At 32.9% G+C, this 21,348-nt stretch overlaps 1 protein-coding gene across 2 annotated transcripts in view; it reads left to right on the top strand.

The window, feature by feature from the left end:
* The window catches only part of ATAD1 (ATPase family AAA domain containing 1), a 44,062-nt gene extending 22,925 nt beyond the window's left edge, over positions 1-21,137 (top strand). For both annotated transcript variants that reach the window (XM_010979935.3, XM_010979936.3), the window contains exons 6-10: positions 2,285-2,391; positions 7,242-7,331; positions 9,867-9,917; positions 17,328-17,461; positions 19,456-21,137. In XM_010979935.3, the coding sequence (XP_010978237.1) occupies positions 2,285-2,391; positions 7,242-7,331; positions 9,867-9,917; positions 17,328-17,461; positions 19,456-19,576 (503 nt within the window). In that variant the 3' untranslated portion in view covers positions 19,577-21,137. The remainder of the gene's footprint in view (positions 1-2,284; positions 2,392-7,241; positions 7,332-9,866; positions 9,918-17,327; positions 17,462-19,455) is intronic.
* Positions 21,138-21,348: the final 211 nt, after the last annotated feature.

Raw genomic sequence — 21,348 nt, 5'->3', positions numbered from 1 at the left:
TATTATGAAAAAGCTGCTAACAAAACAGATATACAAGATTTTGTGTGGACTTAAGTTTTCAACTCAACTGGGTAAATACCTAAGAGTACAGTTGCTGGATCAGATGGTAAATCTGTGTTTAACTTTGTAAGAAGCGACCAAACTACATTCCAAAGTGGCTATTTGCGCTTCAAAGTTCCAGCAGCAGTTCCACCATTTCGCAGTTCCCCCAGCAGTAAATGAGACGTCTTTTGCTCTACATCCTCTCCAGCACTTGGTATTACCAGTGTTCTGGATTTTAGCTACTCTAACACGTGTGTAGTGTTATCTCATTATTTTAATTTACACTTCCCCAGTGACATATGTGTTGAGCTTTTTTTCCCTATGCTTATTTGCCGTCTGTATATCTTCTTTGGTACAGTGTCTGTTCAGACCTTTTGCTCATTTTTTAACTGAGTTGTTTTCTTATTGTTGAATTTTAAGAGTTCTTTGCATATTTTGGTACAAGTCCTTTATAAGTTATGTGTTTTATATATATATTTTTTACAGTCTGTGGCTTTTTTTTTTCAACAGTGTCTTCCACAGGGCAGGAATTTTATTTTTAATAAGGTCCAGCTTATGCATTTTTTTCTTTGATGGATTGTGCTTTTGGTGTTGCATGTAAAAGCTCATTCCAAAACCAGGGTTCCAAAGATTTTCTCCTTTATTACCTTCTAGAAGTGTTAATAGTTTTTTGTTTTACATTTATATCTATGTTCCATTTTGAGTTAATTTCTGTAAAAGGTATAAGGTCTGTGCCTAAATACATTTTTTTTTGCATACGAATGTCTAATTGCTCCAGCACTGTTCATCAGATACTCATTAACTTAAAAAAATATTTTACTCAAATTTTTTGTTAGTGTTTACATACATGTCTTTTTCCATTCTTTTCAGTATCCTGGGCCCTTCCTTATATTTAAAGACGTGTCTATGGTTAGCAGCACACTTTTTTTTTTTTAATTTAGTCTAATATATTAAAACATATGCTTGGAGACGTTAGACCATTTATATTGAGTCTAATTACTGATATAGTTAGGTTATTTATATTTAACCAGCATTTTAAGTTTTTTATTTTGTTTTAAGCAGCCATCACAAGAACCACTTCTTAGCAATGAGGATAATTTAGGAATAATTAATAGGAGAATTACGGTGGTTAATAAGTAGGCAGCTGAACTTACACAATTTATCATTGAAAAATAAGTGATTTTTAAATGACTAGATTTTCTACATCCAGAATAAATTTAGTTTTATACATGGTCCAACAATGGGACCTATTAAGCAAGATTAGAATTATAAAAGAAAATCCAGGATATATGTTTGTCATCATAAGAGTCTTATCACATCATGATAATGTGGTTTTGCTGTAATTACTTTTTTTTAAGTGTTTTTTTAAAGCTTGGACCTAGCACATGAAAAAGCATTTTGTGTCACTTGGATGTACGATTCACAGACTTCAAGTTTTAGTTTTAATGTGGAAATGTGAAAGTTAATCAGAAATACTAGTGATTTGAAGAGATGTAAGACAAAAACATTTGAAATAGGGTTGTATTAGAAAATCTTTTTTTCATTCTTAGTATGTACCACCTTTTCAGTCTTTTTGTTCTAGAAGGAAAATGGTTTCCCCATTTTAAAAGCATTTCGTGTTCATTGTAGATAATGTGGAAGACAGAAAAAGAATTCAAGGGAAAATTTAAATTGTCCTTAAGTATCACTGAGAGATAACCAAAGTGATTAGTGTTTTGCTATATTTTCTTAGAGGCTTTTTTTTTTTTTTTACCACGTGTAACATATATGTACATGTGTGCTAGCACGTGTGTTTTAAACAATTTTCTCTCATTTTCCCACTTAATAGTATTGACATTTTCCAATATTTTTATTTATTACCAGTAAAAATGTATGAGGAAAAAGGATGTGACCCCATAATTAAGAACACCACTAGGATGCAGACAACCTGGAAAGCTAGGGCCAAAGCACACGGACTTTCTTCAAGACACTATTTGATCCTTTTTTAGCCTGTCAGTACCAAATCATTTCTTTTATATTTGTTCATATGAATGTATTTTTAGGGAAGAAATGAAGATTGTGAATTGTTTTAATTTGCCCAATAATTTGTCAAAATGATTATATTAGAATAATGTGTGAAAAGGCTTAATTGAACCCTTTGTAATCTTTCATAACACTGTCAGCTTTAATTAATGATTTGAAATTATATAAAGAATAAATAATTTATTATTAACTTCTAAGGTTAAGGGCTTTTTCCTTCTAGACTCCTTTCTACGAAACCGTTCCAGTTCTGACCATGAAGCTACAGCCATGATGAAAGCTCAGTTTATGAGTCTCTGGGATGGATTGGATACTGATCACAGCTGCCAGGTATTTGAAAGAAATCTGCCTTAAACTTGTGTTATTGTGATGGTGGTGTTAATAGAAAAAATTGTCTGCTTGTTAGGCTTTTTTATAAAATTTTTTTCACAACTTGCACATATCAATAATTGATGGGTATCTGAAAAAATATGGTTTATATGTGCTTTCATCCATTTTGAAGACTCTATAATTAACAAAATGTTAACGATTTCCTAAATGCCCCAAACGAATAAAACAGAAGAGAGAAAACCGGGGTACTAGAACCATTTATGTCAAGGAAAAGGAAGTGACTAGTGGCTATGGGTATTCTGTATGTTTCTTTCAACTCTTACCATAAATCCTTATAGCCTTTACTCTCAGTTCTTATGTCACTTATTTTTATGTTATTGTTTTAAATTAGTTTACTGAAATATATACTTACCCACTTCTGTCACGTGTACCTTCCCAGTTTATACTCGACAGTCTTCTGTCTTAGGCTTTGCCTCTTTACCCATAAAGCTGTGAAAACCAAAACTAAGGTCCCTTGGTATGCCTTAGAGAGAAAACCAGCTATATTGTTCAGTTTATCTCTTTGAGTTCCTATTTTCACTTAGTTCTTTGCCTCCATACTTCCTTGCCAGATCAATGATATATTTTAGAAGAAAATTTAAAGAAAAAAATTCATCCAGCATGTTTGTTTTTCTGCCCATATTGCTGGAGTTGGAAGTTCTAGAACCATTTTTCTGTTGTTTGTTTTCCCCTTCCATGAATCACCTATTTTATATTTCATATATATATATATATATATATATATAAACTTTTCTCATAGGGAAGTTTTGAGAAAGTTAATAAATTGTTCCTTTGTTGTTTTAACTTTTTTAATAGGTATTTTTTATTTTGTAATCTGTTTTTGCCCTTTTTAAAAAACAACTAGAATCATATCTTTAATCACTTCTTAAAAATGTAACCATTAATCCTTCAAATATTGTTTCTTCTCCATTCTCCTTGTGATATTATTGAATGCCAATTGGACATACCTTATTTTTATTCCATATATTTTAACTTTTCTTTTGAAAATTTTCTCTCTGTGCTGTATGCTGGGTGATTCCTTTACCTCTTCCGATGTGATGATTCTAGCTTCATTTGGATCCCTTCTGCTATGTAATGCTTTCATTGCACTTAATATTTCAATTGTAATATTTTTCAGTTCTGAGAATTCTTTTAGATCTTTTTTTTAGGTCTGCCAGATTAGTTTTGATGGTCTCTTGCCAGCTGGATTAGAAAGCAGAGTCCTACAATCAGTTAGCTTTGTGACCTTGACCAAATTACGTAATCACTCTGCATAGAGGTTATCTGAGTATCTTTAAAAAGGGAAGAATACTTTCCACTTCAGAACTGTTGTAGGTTTTTAAGGATTTAATCTGAGTGAAGTGCTGATAATAATACCTGGTGTATATTTACTACATAAGTATTTGCTGTGTGATTTTTTTTTTGGTTCCTTGTTTATTTCTTTAAATAAGTTAATACTAATTTTATAGTCTGTATTCAGTAATTTTAACATAGAAGTCTTTGTACATCTTGTTCTGTCACTTGAATTTAGAGTGGTTATTTCCATGCGTGTTTTGTGATTTCATGGGGGAAATCACATTTGGTAGAACTTTGTGTGAATTTTTGGAACATATGTTGAAGGTTTGCTGCTCTAAGAGGGTTTTCTATTTGTCTCTGCCAGATTTTTTTCCAAAGACAGGTAGGTAAATTCAGGTCCAAGATCCATGTTAGATGTCCATGAGCCATGAAATCTCACGGATTTAGTGTGTGTATGTATTTATGTGTTTATATGTCTTAATAAGAATCCAGGCTTGACTCTGCTGGATAGATTTTCTAATATTTCACCACTTTTCTCAGGCTGTAGTATTTCATAAGCCCTGGCTTTGTGTAGGGTGGCCTCTCATCAGGCTATTTGGCCTGTAAGGTGTCCAGTGCACACCCCACTCTCTCAGATCTGTACGTGTCCATATGGTATGTGGTCAACTTTGACCCTTGCTTACCTTCCTACAGCATAGGCTTTATTGTTGACTTCAGCTTAATTCCTTTACCTTTTTGCAGATTTGTTGGTTGAGTTTTTTCAATACTGTATTATTTTTCATGTTTTGTAGCCAGATGGATTAAGGATTTCCTGTGTCCACCACATTACCGTAAATCAAAGTCCTGAGACATAATTCTCAAGGAGAAAGTTAAGCCCCATGTTGTCTTTTACATCACCTTTATGAAAATATAATTTCATTATGAGGGAAAATTGCCTTTGGTGTTTTTTGGAATGTTTAGTGAAGAGAGCACAACATAGATAAATTTAGGTGACATTAATAGAAGCAGTTTTTATCAATATTTGGTTCTGGTAAATCTGTTCAAAGGGATTAGTTTACAGATTTGCAAAAACTAATTATCCTCCTAAGCAACAGTGTTTAAAGCATGCAGACAGCTGAATAGTTAGCCTGTGTAAGTGAAAATAGTTTAATATTATATCCTATCAGAGTATAGTTTTAAAGCAATGGAAATAATGATAGTTGTATAAAATATACTCCAGAGCAACTTCATCCAGAGCCCCACAGCATGGTCCTGATATAGAACAAATTAAAGCTGAATTTTCAGAACATAATTCCTTATTATACTGATAGTATTTTCTGTTTTTACTATGACAGATTTTCAAGGGAGCAAATAAAGATACTGCTTTTTAATTAAACTTGGGTAACAATTTTTTTAGCTGTTTTGTGTTGAGGGGTTTAAAATGGATATTATTAATTTGAGTAATAGTTTTAGACATGTTTTTTCATATGAACCAGTTAGCTTTTCTATAAAATTGTCTATTCTTTGACTATGGATGGAGCCCAGTACCCCAGCTAACTTTATTTCTGTGCCACAAAGGAAACAAAACTAGTTGAATGGCCTAATTATCTGTCACCACTACTGGAAAATCCACGTTAGTTACTGATAAATTCTTCATTTTGAGAGACATGAGGTATAAAAGATAGCATTATTTTTGAGATATTCATTGACATAGTTAAACTTTTGAGGCATAAATTTAGATCTCATTATTTTAAATGATAAAAAGTTTATGTCAATACTTTGTTTTAAAGATTTTTAAAAGTCTTAATGCCTAAAAGGTGCATTAATTTTGCTGCATAAATATTAAAAATTTACTGTTGCTTCCCATTTTTAATCTTCACTTATTTGCACTAGAGTTAATACATATATATATGAAGGTTATCTTTTTTGCCCCTTAAAATCACTCCTTAAAATTTGCTTCTTTAATTTCATCATGAATGCCTTGCTTTTTTCATCATGAATATCTGTTATTACCCCATATGTATTCATTAGACCGTGTTGTGCTAGATTTATTTAGATTCCTTGATCCTAATCTTTAGCATTTCATCTTTCATACTGGGTTTTTTGTTTTGCTTTAGACTGGCTGTTTACCTAGAATGTTTCTCAAAATACAGCCCGTTTTTTCAGTTTTTCTGAGGTATACCTTCAACCACGGTGCTCTTTGTGATTCTGTACAACCTAATGTGGTCAGTCTTCAACAATCTTGCATATCACTTTAAATCTCTCTTTTAACATTTAGTGTATGCTCTATCTCAAAATGTACATTTATGTTCATCCTTTATCTTATGCAATTAATTCATTTGATTACTTTTAAAGACTTTTTTGTTTTACATTTGTAGAAATTTTCTTATTAATTTTATACAGTTGTAGAAAGTCAGTAAAGAAAAACAGGTAAGAGCATTAATATTTTGACATTAGGACCACTTAACCCAAATTAACACGATTGTTGCATTATGTTGTGGAACTAACATTTCTCAAATTTGCATTTATATTTTTTTCCCTCTAGGTGGCAACCTCTCACAGTTAATTAAAAGTAATTTGGCTTTTGAATAATGTTAAATGTGAAGAGTAGAAATAGAGTATATGATTTGGTGGATTTTTCAACATGTTCTGAAGTTAGATATCAGATTATTTCAGAAATCTAAGACCTCCGAGGCTGAATTAAAAGTTTTCATTAGAATACCAGTAAATTTCTTTTTGGATAACAGGTATATCCTTACTGGGTTATACAGAAATAATAATAGTGGTAGTATTGAAGCCTTTCAGAAATTAAATTGTTTTGTTTATATTTGTCTTTATTCTTGTTGATTTTCTTCATCTCTTCTAGACCCAGAGTTTGGCAGGGCTACCAGTAATTTTTTTTTTCTTTTCTTTCTTTTTTTTTTTTTAAGTCAAACTAGCATTTTGATGTTTGCTTTTATTCAGTTGTTCTTGTTTAAAGTTGGATTGCTTGAAGTTTTATTAGCACTAAGACATCCCCTGCAGTGCTGACGGTGCCATGAGAAGATAATGTGAAATCTAGAGAAAAAAAACATGGTACCTGTTACTATTACCAGAATTCTCAGATTCTGGTAGGGGAAATTCTCTCCTTAATATTATTAAAGGGCTTGAAATATTCCCCTCATATATACTCAAGCTGTAACATAAATAACTTTCAGTTATTCAACGTATAGCCATTGAGTAACCAAATTTTGCAAAATATAATAGTTTTTCTTAATTTTTATAATTCTTCAGTAACTGAATAATGCATTATTTTAGTTACTAGAATCTGGTGAAATGAATCAGTCTTCGGAGCTTTGCTATCATTTGTTCTATTTAGGATTAACTTTGATTTATATCTATAAATATTTGAGTAATACTGGATTACAGTCAGATTTCTTATAGAAGATTTAGTTTAAACCCCACTTTATTTCCTGTATCTTCTAATCTCTAGTGATAACAACCTAAAAGGAGTATTATTGGTAGATTTAATACCTTTGTTTTCCTTATGTATTTAGGTCATAGTGATGGGAGCTACTAATCGTCCTCAGGATCTTGACTCTGCTATAATGAGAAGAATGCCTACAAGATTTCATATCAACCAGCCTGTAGGTGGATTTGTTAGTATTATGAGCAGTTAAATTATTCACTTTTTCCAGATCTTTATCTGTGATTTCAAGAAGGGAATGATTTTTTAAATAAGATTTACTTACGACAGACAGGGTAGGAATAGGGCAAGAATCTTCATAATTACTTTTGTCCTTTCCATTCCCTTCCTGGCTTTTTCTTTCTTTCCTATGGTTAATGTTATTTGCTTCTCTTCAAAGTATATAACTCCCTCAAGTTTGCCTAGTCACTTTAGGGGTTTTCTTTAGAATGTAGCAAGTTATCTATAGAAGATACATAAGAAAATCTAAATTGTGGTTTTGATTTAGCATAGGATGAAATTAGGAGGTTTCAGGTTTAAGAATTGTTCTGTTCAGAAGGCCTGACAGGAAGAACACCTGTTATTTATTTGATCAATTATTGGCGGTTGTAATTGGTGCTTTCCTCTGACAGGATTAATAATTAACTAGTAGCTAACATACTGTACTTTACCATAAGAATGCAAGTATAAGGATAGGATTGAACTATCTTTTTTCTAGTATTCTTTCTGTTGGTGAAGATGTACCCTCAAGTAAATGATTGCAACTTATTGATACTCTAATTTTTGCACACAATCCTCATATCTTGGATTTTGTCTGCTTTTAGGTTAGAGAAGAAAAAACAAACAGTGGTAGTAATAGAATATAAACACCATCCAATCAGCATGTTACGTGCAGAGGAACTTTCACTGTCATTCCTGTCAAAGTTTACAGTAAATCTCTGGCTTAAAAATATTTGTCCTATTTTATATTCTTCAATTTAACAGTTTGTGGCACTAAACATGATTTCCCAAAACTGGTGGTTGTGACCTCTATAGAATTACTCTGATCTACTGTTTGCTACAGCTACAAACTCTGGTTCCTCTGAGGGTATGCATAGATTTAAGCAGTCCATTAAAAAATTTACCTGGTAATTCAATGAAGAGATTTTTTTAACATGATGTAGGAGGTTATAACATTTATTTAGTCTGACTAATATTTATTGAGCATTAGTATGTGTCAGATACTTTCTAGGCTCTGGCGAATAGAATATGGCCCCTGTCCTAAAAGAACTCTGTTGCAGGGGAGCCAGACACATAAATAATGTAAAATGTACTTTGCAAAGTTATGTTTAAAGAATTGGGAGAACCTGAGATGATGATGAAAACTAATAATTCTGTCTGAGGAGTTAGTGAAACTTACAGAATCCAGCTGGGCCTTGAAAGATGAAGCATGGTAGGAATTTGGTGGCCAAGAGAAGCAAGGAAATGCTTTTCTACCAAAATGAACAAAGGCAAGGAGGTGTGGAAGCACACATTTAAAAAGGTGACTTGTGGGGGTAGTATTTTATTTTGTTACTACAACTTCAGAGTATTTTTGGAGAAAATTAGGTTGCCTCAGTTGTTCTGAAGGTAAAGATTACATTGATAGAACCTCTGCCTGCAAAGTGTTTTGATGTACAGTAGAGTAGAACATAGGGTACAGCAGATGGAAGTAGCCTTTACTGAAGTTCTAAGTTTAATGTATTTATTATGTGAGTTCAGAATGGGCTGTAACAGATTTTATCAAATTTGTATCCTGTTAATGTGGAAACTGGGATTTTGTAACCCTCTTTTCATTCTGTTTTTAGTGAATGTACACACACACATACTTTATAGGGCAATTTTTTTCTTATATAACTATGATATCAAAGTATATTATTAACATTATCTTGAAACTCCTTTCCAAGTTAAATGTTTATTAATAAAAAATACTTATTGGTAATCAAATATACCAAATTAACCTTCATTCTTAACACACTTGAATTATAGAAACAGCAGACTTTAGTTTTGTTTTTTGGGTCATTTGATTTGATACTCATTGTAAAAGCTCGGTTTTTTTCGGTGGTTGTGGGAATAGGGCTGAGTTCAGCCATAATAATTTTTAAAAGCATTCATATTTACTATATATGTAGGTATTCTCTAAAAGCTTCTATTCTCTAGTATAATAATATGAAGCATCACTGGGGAAAAAAGCAGACAAGCATGTAAACAAATACACTATCAACACTAAATAAAGCTCACTAATGTAAATTAGTGAACACGGAAGTTACATGTTGAATGGAAGAACCAAGCGGGTATTGTTGCTCTCTCTTCCAATTAATGGTAAAAATTTTATGGCAGCAGTGAGTTTTCATAAGGTTCCTAAATGAAGAAAAGTAGATTTGCAGAGCTTTAGAGGAAAGACATTGGTAATCATAGGTATTCATTTACTCACTCAAGAAATATGTAAAGGGATGTTATTTCCCAAATATTGTGCTAGCCACTGGGGATTCAGAATAGAAGATCATCTACAGATGATCACTGTATAGAGTCTAGAATCTAAACCTTGTTTTAGTCAGAAGTTTCCATGACCTGTCAGAATTTCTGTCATTTCACACAGGTATTGCTGGGTAATTTATAAGGGAAGGGAAAAATATTGGGAAAACTAACTGATCCATATTTTTTCAAAAATGCTAACTGGAAATTATCCTGGTTTTAGGCTCTAAAACAAAGAGAGGCAATCCTGAAACTCATCTTGAAAAATGAAAATGTAAGTAGAAAATTACAGTTTTTCCCCATCCTATAAATATTAAAAAATTACAGGTTTGTAAAATCATTTTAGACAGAAATGAAAAGGGAACCTAGGAATAATGTAGCTTTGCACTTGTTACAGATTACTGTAAAACTATTGACTGCTCATGTAACTCAGTTACTGTGGTATATTGGAACTAACTAAAGGTAATCTGGTTTTTAAAAAGCCACGTGTTTTCATATTTACAGATTAAAATTTAAATCCTCATTGATATTTTTCAGACTGGTTTCTGGTTATATAAATACATTTGTTTTTGCAGAGAAATATGGGGAGGTTTTGTTTCTTATTTAATTGCAATATTTTTTTGAAGTTGGAATTAAGAAGGTATGACAATCAAAATCTTCAGTAGTTTATATTTAAGATTTTAAAAATAGGTAATATAGTCAAATGTTTCAAAAATTAATATACATATATATTTCATGCTATACAAGGAGAAGTCTCACTCTCCTCTATACTTCTTTATTCTTCAGATGACATTATGCCTGTACAAGCAAATTAGAATAAACTGTTACTCCTCTCCCCTTTTCTACATAAACCTTATTAATAAACCATATTCAGTGTTCTGTGCATTGCTTTTTTCATTTATCTTTGAGATTCTGTATTAGCATACAGTTTCCTTATTCTGTTCTCTCTTTCTCTTTTTCTTTCTCTTTCTCTTTCTTTCACTGCACAGGATTCCATTGTACAGATACAGTACAGTTTATTTAATCAATGCCACAATGAAGGACATGTGGGTTGATTCCAGTCTTTCACTTGTATAAAAATGCTTCATTGAATAAACTTGTACATATGTTATTTCACATGTGTGCCAGGAGTATTAATAGGATGAATTCCCTGGAAGAGGAAATGCTAGATCAAAGGATAGGATATTTATAATTTTAGTAGGAGTTGCCAAATTGTTCATGCCAGTTTACTCTTATATTAGCAATAGTAGAGTTTCTCTTTCCCTGTAGCCTTGCCAGCAGAGTTATGGTACTTTGTGCCAATGTGAAAGGTAGAAGATGGTGTCTCATTGTAGTTTTAATTTACATTCTTCAGGGGTAAAATGAGCATTACATGTTTCAGAGACTCCTGAATTTTTTCTGTGAAATAGCTGTTCATCATCTTTGTCCATTTTTCTATTGCAATATTCTTTTTCTTACAGATTTGTAGGAACTCCAATGTATTAGAGAGATTTGCCCTTTTTTAATATGATTTGAGAATACTTTTTTCCCAGTTTGTCTTTTGATTTTACTGGTCCCCCCCCCTTATGGCCTTTGGATCTTGATCTTTTTCACTCGCATGTTTGTGCAGGAATTTTCCATATTCTCCAGCTTTTGCTACTTGTTTTTCCAAAAGTCTATAACCAAGTACATTTTAATAACGTGATATTCCTCACTATCGTAAACTTTATACCTAACTCACTATTTGAACTTGCTATATAAACTAAGAAACCAAATAGCTTTCCATACTGCAGGATACTCAGATTTCAGTGGTTTTCCTCACTCCTTGAATCACCGTCATCCCATGGCTACTTCTGCTCTTTTCATACGCTACTTCCTCACCTCTCATGTTTTCCCAGCATATCTCATCTGCAAATATTTTAGTTATAACTCTAAAAGGAAGAATTCCTTTCTTATCTAATAACTTCATTGCCATTATTATACTTGGCCAAAAAATGACAACAGTTCATTACTGTTGTTGAATATTTGTTCAAATTTTCTAAACATCTTTTTTTTTAACCATGTGTTTAACTCAGGATACATATAAAGTTTATAATTTGCAATTATCCCATAGTTTTTAAATCTCTTTTAATTTATAGATTATAGATTGTCCCTTTATCTCTCTCCTCCTTTCCCTCTTCCCCCTTTCAATTTGTTGAAAAAACTAGGTTGGTTTTGTCCAGATTTTTACATAATCTGAATTTTGCTGATTACACAAGGAGCAGTAATTCCTCCAAATTGGTAGTTGTATCAAGATACTGGATGAGATTCAGGTTCAGGTTGGCAGAGAGGAGAGACAGGACTGCTTCTTAGGTAGAATCATATTCTTTCTTTAGGAGATGCATAGTATCTGGGTGTCCTTTATGGTTTTATGTTTTAGGTTTGAATCTTTGCTGTGCTTGGTTTTTATCCCAATATTTAATGTGCTTTGAACTTTGCTTTAGTTTTTCCAGATAGATGCCCGGTTATCCCAGCACCATTTTTTAAATAGTCCATCTTTTTCTCATTAGTGATGCCATCTCTATCATAGGCTAAATTCTCATATGTATTGGCTGTGTTTCTGGATTTTGGATTCAGCTCATTGGTCTTTTCTGCGTTTATGCACTGGCACCACCCTTTTCATTTAAGGCTTTGTAAGTTGACCCCTGGCCCACATTTTCCTGGTTATTTTTGCTCATTTATCTGTATGAATTTTAGAATTAATTTGTCTTATTCAAGAAAAAACAAACGCCAGTGTTTTCAGTGGATCATAATTTAGGAGAACTAAGATCTTTTTTATGTTGAATCTTTCTGCCCGGAAGCATTTATGTCTTTCTGGTTGTTCAAGTCTTTCAGTGGTATTCTGTTCATTTATTTCTTTAAAATATATCAAAATAACATATATGCTGTTTGCTAAAGTTTAAAGACTAGCAAATTACAGAGATTAGATCATTGCTTACTAACCTTTTGGAGGATCATAAAGAGCCCTTTAATAAAGAGATAAAAGCTATGTAGTCTTTCCTTTAAAAACTACATATATACATGAAATGTTTTGTATGATTTCAAGGAATTTCCTAAAATCTTTCATGCATCCTGGGTAAGGAACTTTTGTCCTAGGTGAGTGAGAAATCAACAAATTACATTTTGTCTTTTAATTGAATGTTTGATAACTGCTTTCAAAAAGACATTGTATAGTTCTAGTACTGTTTAGATAAAACAGGCTTCATGGTCAGTCTTTGACAGGGATAGGTATTGATGAAGAGAGAAGAAAACAGAAGATCAAATGATTTCACAAGTTCTTTTGAATTAAAATGGCTGTGATGTGGCTAGAAATTTAACAAGCTTTAGAAGGTAGTTGTGGACAGTTTTGCAGACTTCAAGTTAACAATTGTAATTATTCAATTAAAAAAATTTTTAATAAAGTGTGGCTGGAAATTAACAGTTTTGAACCGTGTGTATGTGGTCCAGTATAAACATAGGTGATGCAGATGATTGGTGTGTGTATATATATATAGAATGTAAATGATGAAATGTAAGCTCTTTGTCTCATAAGATAGCCATAGTTTACATAGGCTTTTTAAGTTTTTAAGTTTTAATATCAGGTAGAGCCAGACACCTCTTACTGTTCCCTGACGCACAGTTTCCTGGTTATTTACTTTACACAGGCTATTAAATGTTAATGTTTAAACTTAAGAAACTACTCATTATGCCTAATTTAAACTTTGATTTTAGTATTCTGCTTTTTTTTTAAACAGTATCTCTGGAAATTCTTTTAGAATTACATTTGTCATGGGTACAGGGAATTTTTAGCGTTCTGTTTCTTATTCATGAAAGTACGAAGGATTAGTCTCTAGTTTTATGATGCAAAATATGAGTGCTCTAGATAATTGCTGGCCTGGGAATGTCTGATTTTCTACTAGCTGGTATTTATATGCCGGAGGCATTTGTTACTTCAGTAGAATCTGAACTAAATTAATGCAATTTTGTTAAAAGATGCCTCAAGTCAGTAGCACACACATTTATTTAATAAGGTGAGCACCATCATGGTTATACATTCCTGAGAAGAATTAGAGTTTTTGATGCAAATAGATGGCTAAACTTTTATATTTCAAGTTTTTTTCTTCTCTGAAGAAAAGAATGAAGCTTTTGAGATGATACTGTCTTCTAGGCTTTAACAATTCTTTATTGATAGATCCCTAGCACAGTTCACTCAATTAAGAAAGATAGTATACTGGTTTTGGCTTAAGGTTTTAAGTATGAAAAGGATTAGCACTAATGACATTTATACCTAATACAAGTATCATGTCTGACACTAGTAGTGAGGCTAGTTTTTTTCCCTGTACAGACTAACCTGAATTTATATATTTTCTGTAACAGCAGGAATAGTTAACAAGCATGGTTTTAGGAGAGAGACTGTAGGATCCCATATTCTGGCTTGACCATTTCCTGCTGTGTGACCTTGGGAAAATATTGTTAGCATCTCTCTGCCTCATTTTCTCACTTGGAAATTGGAGATAATGCCAATAATCTCATAGAATCATTTTAAGAATTTAAATGATATATATAAAATACTTTGAATACCATGCGGTGTACAGTCAATGATAAATACAGTAAATAACTGCACACAAATAAGTGTTACTCTTTCAAGCGATTTTAGAAGTTTGTTAGTTTATTCCAGTTTTGCTCCCCGTACTCAAACTTAGTTTAACTTGGGAATTGCCTGCATTCTTGCCTAATGAAAATAACTCTCATTACTTTATGGTTTATCTACAGCCATTATCTTAAAATATAAAGGGCTACTTTAAGAGTGCTTGCTGTGTGCCAAGCATTGGGGTGAGATACACATTGTTTTATTTAATCCTCAATTTATCTAAGCAGTATTTGTTAGTACTGTTTTACACTTGGGGAAACTGAAGCCCAGAGAAGCTAGTTGCCCAAGTTTATTTAGCAAAGTAGTGATGGAGCCTTTCTCTTAACTATTATGGAATGCTGCCTCTGTTTACTGATCTTGCTCCTCTGATGATCAGAATCTTCTCTTTGTTCTTTTCTTATACTTGTTTTGTTCATCTTTGTAACTTTATCACCCTGTCATGCACAAGATTTGTGAGTGGTCAGAACACAGCATGGCCCAACGAAGGAGTGAGGCAAAGGATTAGGTACAGGTGTTGATTGTTTGAGGCAGGAGGGCTAAGTTTTACTGTCTCAGAGAAAAATTTGGAAGGTCTTTATAAGTTTTTGTTTGTTTTGGGGGGGCAGTAATTAGGTTTATTTATGTTTTTTTATTGTTTTTGTCTTTTAAGTGGAGGTACTGGGTATTGAACCCAGGACTTTGTGCATGCTAAGCACCCACTCTACCACGGAGTTTAAGTTTTAATTTTTTTAATTTATACAGTATTTTAAACATATAAACCAATAACTGTAATCTACCACCCTGATTTGAAAGGTAATCTTAACATATTTTGTTTCATATCACCCCCCCACCACACCCCATTTACACACCACCATTGGTGGCCTGCCTGAAGTTGGCAGTGTGTGTCAGTTCCATAAATATGTGTGGATAGATACATAATACTTGCACAAGTATAGGCTATTTTTACTCTTTGACTATTGCAAACAGTAGAGAAATTAGATCCTTATATATGTCTGATTTCTTATGTATACCTGTAAGAAGAGTTCCTGAGGCACAAAGAAAGTTTAAACTACAAAGAGAATAGAAAAGTCAGACTGTACTCAGACTTAATGGCTTCTAGAAGTATGACAAGATAAAATGAACAAAGTGAAACAACAGGCCACTGGGAAAACATTTGCAGCCCTGTAACCAACAAAGAGCTAATATCCAAATTGTATAGAATTCCTGTAATCAGTTTGTCAAGTTTTATGTTTGTACATTAGATCACAGATAGTAACTGTAACTAGCCCTAGGAACTTACTGTCTGATTTGTTAATATAAAAGACGTAAGTTCCAAATCTCCAAGTGTTATTGTGTATTTGTCCATTTGTTGTATTTTTCTGGTAAATTATTTTTTATCATTATGTAATGATTTGTTTGTTGTGATTACTGATAAATTTGGATTCATTCTTTCTTATTTTAGTGCCTTTCGTATATCATGTTTTTCTTTGTTTTCTCCCTGGACTGCCCCTCCATCCTGCCCACACCTTCTTCTCTCTCCCTCTAGTTCTCCTCCCACCCCAGTCCTTCGTTATGCTCTTGTGTTCTTTATTCCTTTCTCCCTTTTCCTCAGCTCATTTGGAAGTTACACATTCTCTTTTAGTACTACTTTAAAATTTTTGACATGCACACATAAAGTCTAAGGTAATATTTCTGCTCTCTTTCCAATACTATAATTTTAAGCCTTAAGAATACCTTAACATATATGTCACCTCTGTCTTACAAGTTTTTATTGTCTACCATTTTAGTTCTACATAGTTTCTCTACCCCAAATTTAATGATTATTATTCCTTTTTATATATTAAAGCTTATTTAGATGTGTGTGCGTGTATATATATACACACACACACATGTATATATAGTTTACCATTTTCCTTACTTGCTCTGCATCTACCTTCTGGGTTCAGTTTTCTTTTTATCAAAGAATATGTGATTTCTCTTCATTTAATCTCCACAATTTAGGAATAAGAACACTGTCATGTGAGGTCACAGTTGCAGAGTTGACCCCTTGTTGTCTTACCTCCAAGTCTCTTGTCCTCGTTTAGAGTTGCTGTTCTTACTTAGCATTGGGACTTCCACAAAGACAAATGGGAATTTAGTAACAAGGTGACATTTCAAATCAACTTGGGGGAAGTAAATGTTAAGACAAATGGTTAGCTAGATAGGGGAAAAAATATAGCTGGAGCTCTACTACATTGTGTCCAGATCTTGGCTCTGGTAATGGTGTGACCTTGGGCAATTTATTTAACCTCTCCAGGTTTTACTGTTTTCTGAAAATGAAAATGAGAATACTTCCCTGACAGGATTAAATGAGAATAATCCATGTTAAGTGCTTAGTACAGCGAATGACAATACATGGCAGTTACTATAAGTAATTTTTTCTTCCTCATTTTCTCTTTTTAATCTAAAGATATAAACATGTAAGTTTAATGTGGTTATATTTCCCACGTCTGTTATGTGTCCAGGAGATCACTTAATTGGCTTAACTATATAAGCTTCGGTTGGGGAGCAAAACCATAGGTGCTGAATTAGTGTTGAGCTAGTAGAAACCAAGCATTACAGTTAAAATGAAGGTTAGAATATTTCACTGGAATATGGTTTTTGTAGTGGGCTTAGGACTTACTGATACAGGCTATTTGCCAAGTATGTTGAAAAAAAAATATAGAGAGAGAGAGAGAGGGAGAGGGAGAGGGAATATATTGTCAACATGGAATTTCCTAAAAACTATTAAAGTCAAGCCAGCAAGCAGTGTTTGAATGTCTGTTCTTCTCCATCACTCTGTGATAAGTCTAGTGAGATTTATTTCTGTTTTGGTCATAATGACATTTACTGAAAATTAGATTTCAGAATTTCAAGCTTTATGGTTAGAAAAACTTCTGGAAACTGAAAGTACTTTCTAATGATTCTCCTCCTATGCTATTCCAGTGTGCTTAACTTTCTTTAATTCTAAGAAAAGTGGATGTATCTTTTGCAGTATATTTTATATTTGTTTTTAAGCATATTTTATATTTGTTTAAGGTGGATAGACATGTGGACCTGCTAGAAGTTGCCCAGGAAACTGATGGGTTTTCAGGAAGTGACCTAAAAGAGATGTGTCGAGATGCTGCCCTCCTCTGTGTCAGGGAATATGTTAATTCTACTTCAGAAGAAAGGTATGTGTATTTAGAGTTGGCGTGTTAATATTTGTCAAGCCCTTTTAGGGCTTTTAGATTAGTTTCTTTTAAAAATAAAAGAAGTACTTTACAATACCAACTCTGCTCGTGGAGTAAAAGGTAAATTGGAATTTAAAATCACCCTTACTTTATGTATTGCCTCTTTTCTGAAGGAAAATTCTGGAAATGAACTTGCAAGGGGGGTGGTTGTGGGGAGCGTGTGGAATGAAGAGAAAGAAGTAAAAGCTGAATTTCTACTAAAAATCCACGGACTCACAGAAAGCTGACAGAAACCTAGGCTTACCCATCTCTGCCAGGAAAACAGCTGCTCTGGTACCCCTAGCTTGCTTTTGTTTTTTAAAATTTTTGAATTTCATTTCATATGGAAATGAGTGCCTTGTCTTCCAGAAATTTCATATTTATGGAGACACAGGGGTGTTGCTGCAAACTAGACTTCAACTTGTTGATAACAGTGTTTTTATTTTACAAAGAAATCATTTGTTACTGCAGCAAACTATTTGAAACCAGTTTCAAAGTATTATGAGCTTGAGAAACCGGTTTTATACCTGCCATATTACTGAGCTGGAATAACTCAGCCCTAAGGAGCCAAAGCCCCCTGTTTCCCATAAGGCCACTTGCCCCGAACCATATGACCCTGTATTTCTAAACCCCTGTACAAAATACTAACCTTCTAACAAAGAATTTCTGTGACTCTTAGCAAAACCAGTATACTCTGAATGAGTTCTCTACCTCTTGCCCCATTATTTCCCAGTGTCCCTTCTTCATCCTGAGACTTTCACTCCAAGTGATCTGGATTTGCCTGTCTTACTCATGTGTTTTATTACATTGCATTGCCAAAGCAAGCTTAGCCAAAAAGCTTTCTCTTGATATAAAAAGGTTTGTAAGAACGCTACCCTATTAACCAGTAGCTATGCATACACGAGTTCTGGACCTATCTTTCATGTTCCCTTGGACCCTGTAGTGAAGAAGTAACTCCATTTATTTATTGCCAGATTAATCTAGCTACTGTGGCACTAAAGTTAGGAATACCTTTGACCTCTGTGTAGCCAAGAACCTACCTTCCAAAGGTTTTTATTCTTCTATACAAGTTAGGAGGAGGAAAAAAAAAAAAAAAACCTCATGAATATATTTTGCTTAAATTAATTACATTAATGAAAATTCTGTTTTTCTGCTGTCCTTAAAGCCCTGAAAATTTTCTATTTCAATATGAAAAATCTGAGTAATGAACTTAGGTTATCATATGTTCTCCTAAGTGTTTGTAAATTACAAAGGAGATATGTATTGGATTGTATTTTCCTCCTTATTGAAGTGGGGAGGACTTAGAGTAATTGGTTTTTATTAATAGCAAAGAATTTCATTTTTGGTTCATCAAAAGCTAAATATGGAGGGAAGGGTATAGCTCAGTGGTAGAGTGCGTGCTTAGCATGCACAAGGTCCTGTGTTCAATCCCCAGTACCTCCATTAAAAAAAGATAAATAAATAAACCTAATTACCTCCCCCCCCAAAAAAAAACCAGCTACACTTCAAAAAAAGCTAAATATGTACATTAATCTATACCTAAGGCTGCTACTGTTTAGTTCCAGTTTTCATAGGAATAACTTGATTCCTTGAATTACACAGCAAGATAAAAATTATTAGAATTACAGTCCCATTTATATCTACTGACACACCTTTGTATTCTTAGTGTGAACTATTTGATTTTAGTTACCACAGCTATAATGTTCATACCCAAACATTTTAGCTTCCTACCATTTTAGCTTCTCTTAACAGTTAGTGCTTTTAAAAATAAATCTCTTAAGACACTTATATGCATAGATAATTCCCTGGAAGAATTCACATGAAGCTGTTAGTTGTGGTTGTCTTTGGGATCTTGGATGGGAAAGAGACTTCATTTTTTATTCTTGGTAAAATATTTTAGGAAGGTATGTTCTAAAGTTATTTGACTATTTGGTGGATTTCTTTTTGCATTTTAGCCATGATGAAGATGAAATTCGACCTGTGCAACAACAGGACCTGCATCGGGCAATTGAAAAGATGAAGAAATCAAAGGATGCGGCATTTCAGAATGTTTTAACACATGTTTGTTTAGATTAAGAGTAAAGATCGTTTGTACAGTTCAACGTGATCTAGTTTGGTGTGCCCTCTTATCATTAGTGGAAGTAGAATGGAAGGAGGAGTGTTCTTTAAACAATGAGGGAGTTATGTGTTCATGACACTGGTTTTATACTCTGAATTCTAAGTTATTGAGATATAGTTGTTATATAAACGGTATTACGACTTGTGAAAAATCATGAGAAGGAACAATTTAATTAGCCTGAGTGTGGGTGCTTGTGTTTGACCTCTTTAGCCATATGTTGCAGCCTTATAGCGTCTAAGCTGGTCTTAAAGTAATAAATGATTCTCTGAGTCATTATTGAAAACTGGGGATGTGGTTAAGTGCTGGTTTCTAGATATGTGTGTAGGTGTACGTGTGTGTATGTGTGTGTGTGTGTGTATTAAATGTATATATTCACACATTTTATATTGACATTCTGTAGATAGATTTGAATACAGAAACTTTTTTTTACCCCAACTACTGAATCAAAAAGTACCAAATAGCATATAGCAAAATTAAGATTAATGGTTGTGTCTAAAAGGTACAATGATTCAGCTGTTCCCAATTGTCACTTGTTTCCTTTTTGTTTTGTTTTGCTTTTCTGCTGTTGAATAGTTGGAGTCAGGCACATCTGAATACTTAGTTGTGGCTCAATTATGGTTGTCAGGATAATCAAATCAAAATACTGATCAGTGATCAGCTTTGAATGGTTGGCAGGCGGTTGTGTGATCAACACTGATTTCACCTCTTTCTGCAAGCATACTGAGTAGAGACATTTTTAAATTGATACATATAAAGGTGGATTGAAAGCCTTTCAAGAGAATGGCTTTGAAAAACCTCAGTGCCATTCAATACACCTATGTGACTTTACTTTCTTCGTTTAATGTAACTTCTGTTGTAACCATGGTTTTTTCATGTTATTTTAAACTTACATGTTTTTTAATTATGGTCAAATATAATTTGGTCATCAAAAATGAAATGATAGTTTAAAACAACTTACTAAATGTGCTAAAAAATACTCACTTTGTAATTTTAATTTTTTGTTTTCTTAGCATATTGTAAATTATGCCCTACTTAGAACAAATATATAATCAAAATCCCCATATTGTATCTGTAGTTATTTGATGCTACAAACGTAAAAAATGACACTTTTTTATCCAAAATTTCACTAATTAGAATTCTGTTATAGGCACTTAAACACACAGCATGAGGAAAATGGCACAATACAATCTTAAGGTGTCTTCTGAATCGTCAGAAAGATTAGATTATGCTTCATATGTTTTTGTTTTTATTGTATTTCTTTGAAACCTCAATCTTTATTCATGAGTTGTTGGATTAATGTCTTTGATAGTAAGTCTCTCACTAGAAACCATTGGTTAGTTTGTTTTTCAATTGTGCTTTGAATGGTGGGTGAGGTAGGTTCAAGTTTTGAAAAATTGTGAAGATGATTGGAAAATTGAATGCAAAACACAAGATACCAAAAATAAAAAAATTTGTCTCCATTTTTAATAAGTATATTATACTGTTATTTTATAAATGTAATAAAGAGGTCCCTCTTAATTAAGTTTTCTCTAGTTACTCCATGTTTTTCAGTTATGTAAAATTTTCTGGGGTTTTGGTTTGTAAAATTTGCTCTTGGACTGTTTTTATCTTGCTGTGTAGCTTTCACTCTTTAATAGCATACATTCTAATACCTAACCATTATTTTGTTTTAGTATGAATTTCAGTAGTTGTTTAATTTTAATCTGATGGCATATTGATAAAAAATAAG

The sequence above is a fragment of the Camelus dromedarius genome, chromosome 8, assembly GCF_036321535.1.
Source record: "Camelus dromedarius isolate mCamDro1 chromosome 8, mCamDro1.pat, whole genome shotgun sequence".
NCBI classification, from domain to species: Eukaryota; Metazoa; Chordata; class Mammalia; order Artiodactyla; family Camelidae; genus Camelus; species Camelus dromedarius.
This window is presented reverse-complemented; position numbering and strand designations above follow the sequence as displayed.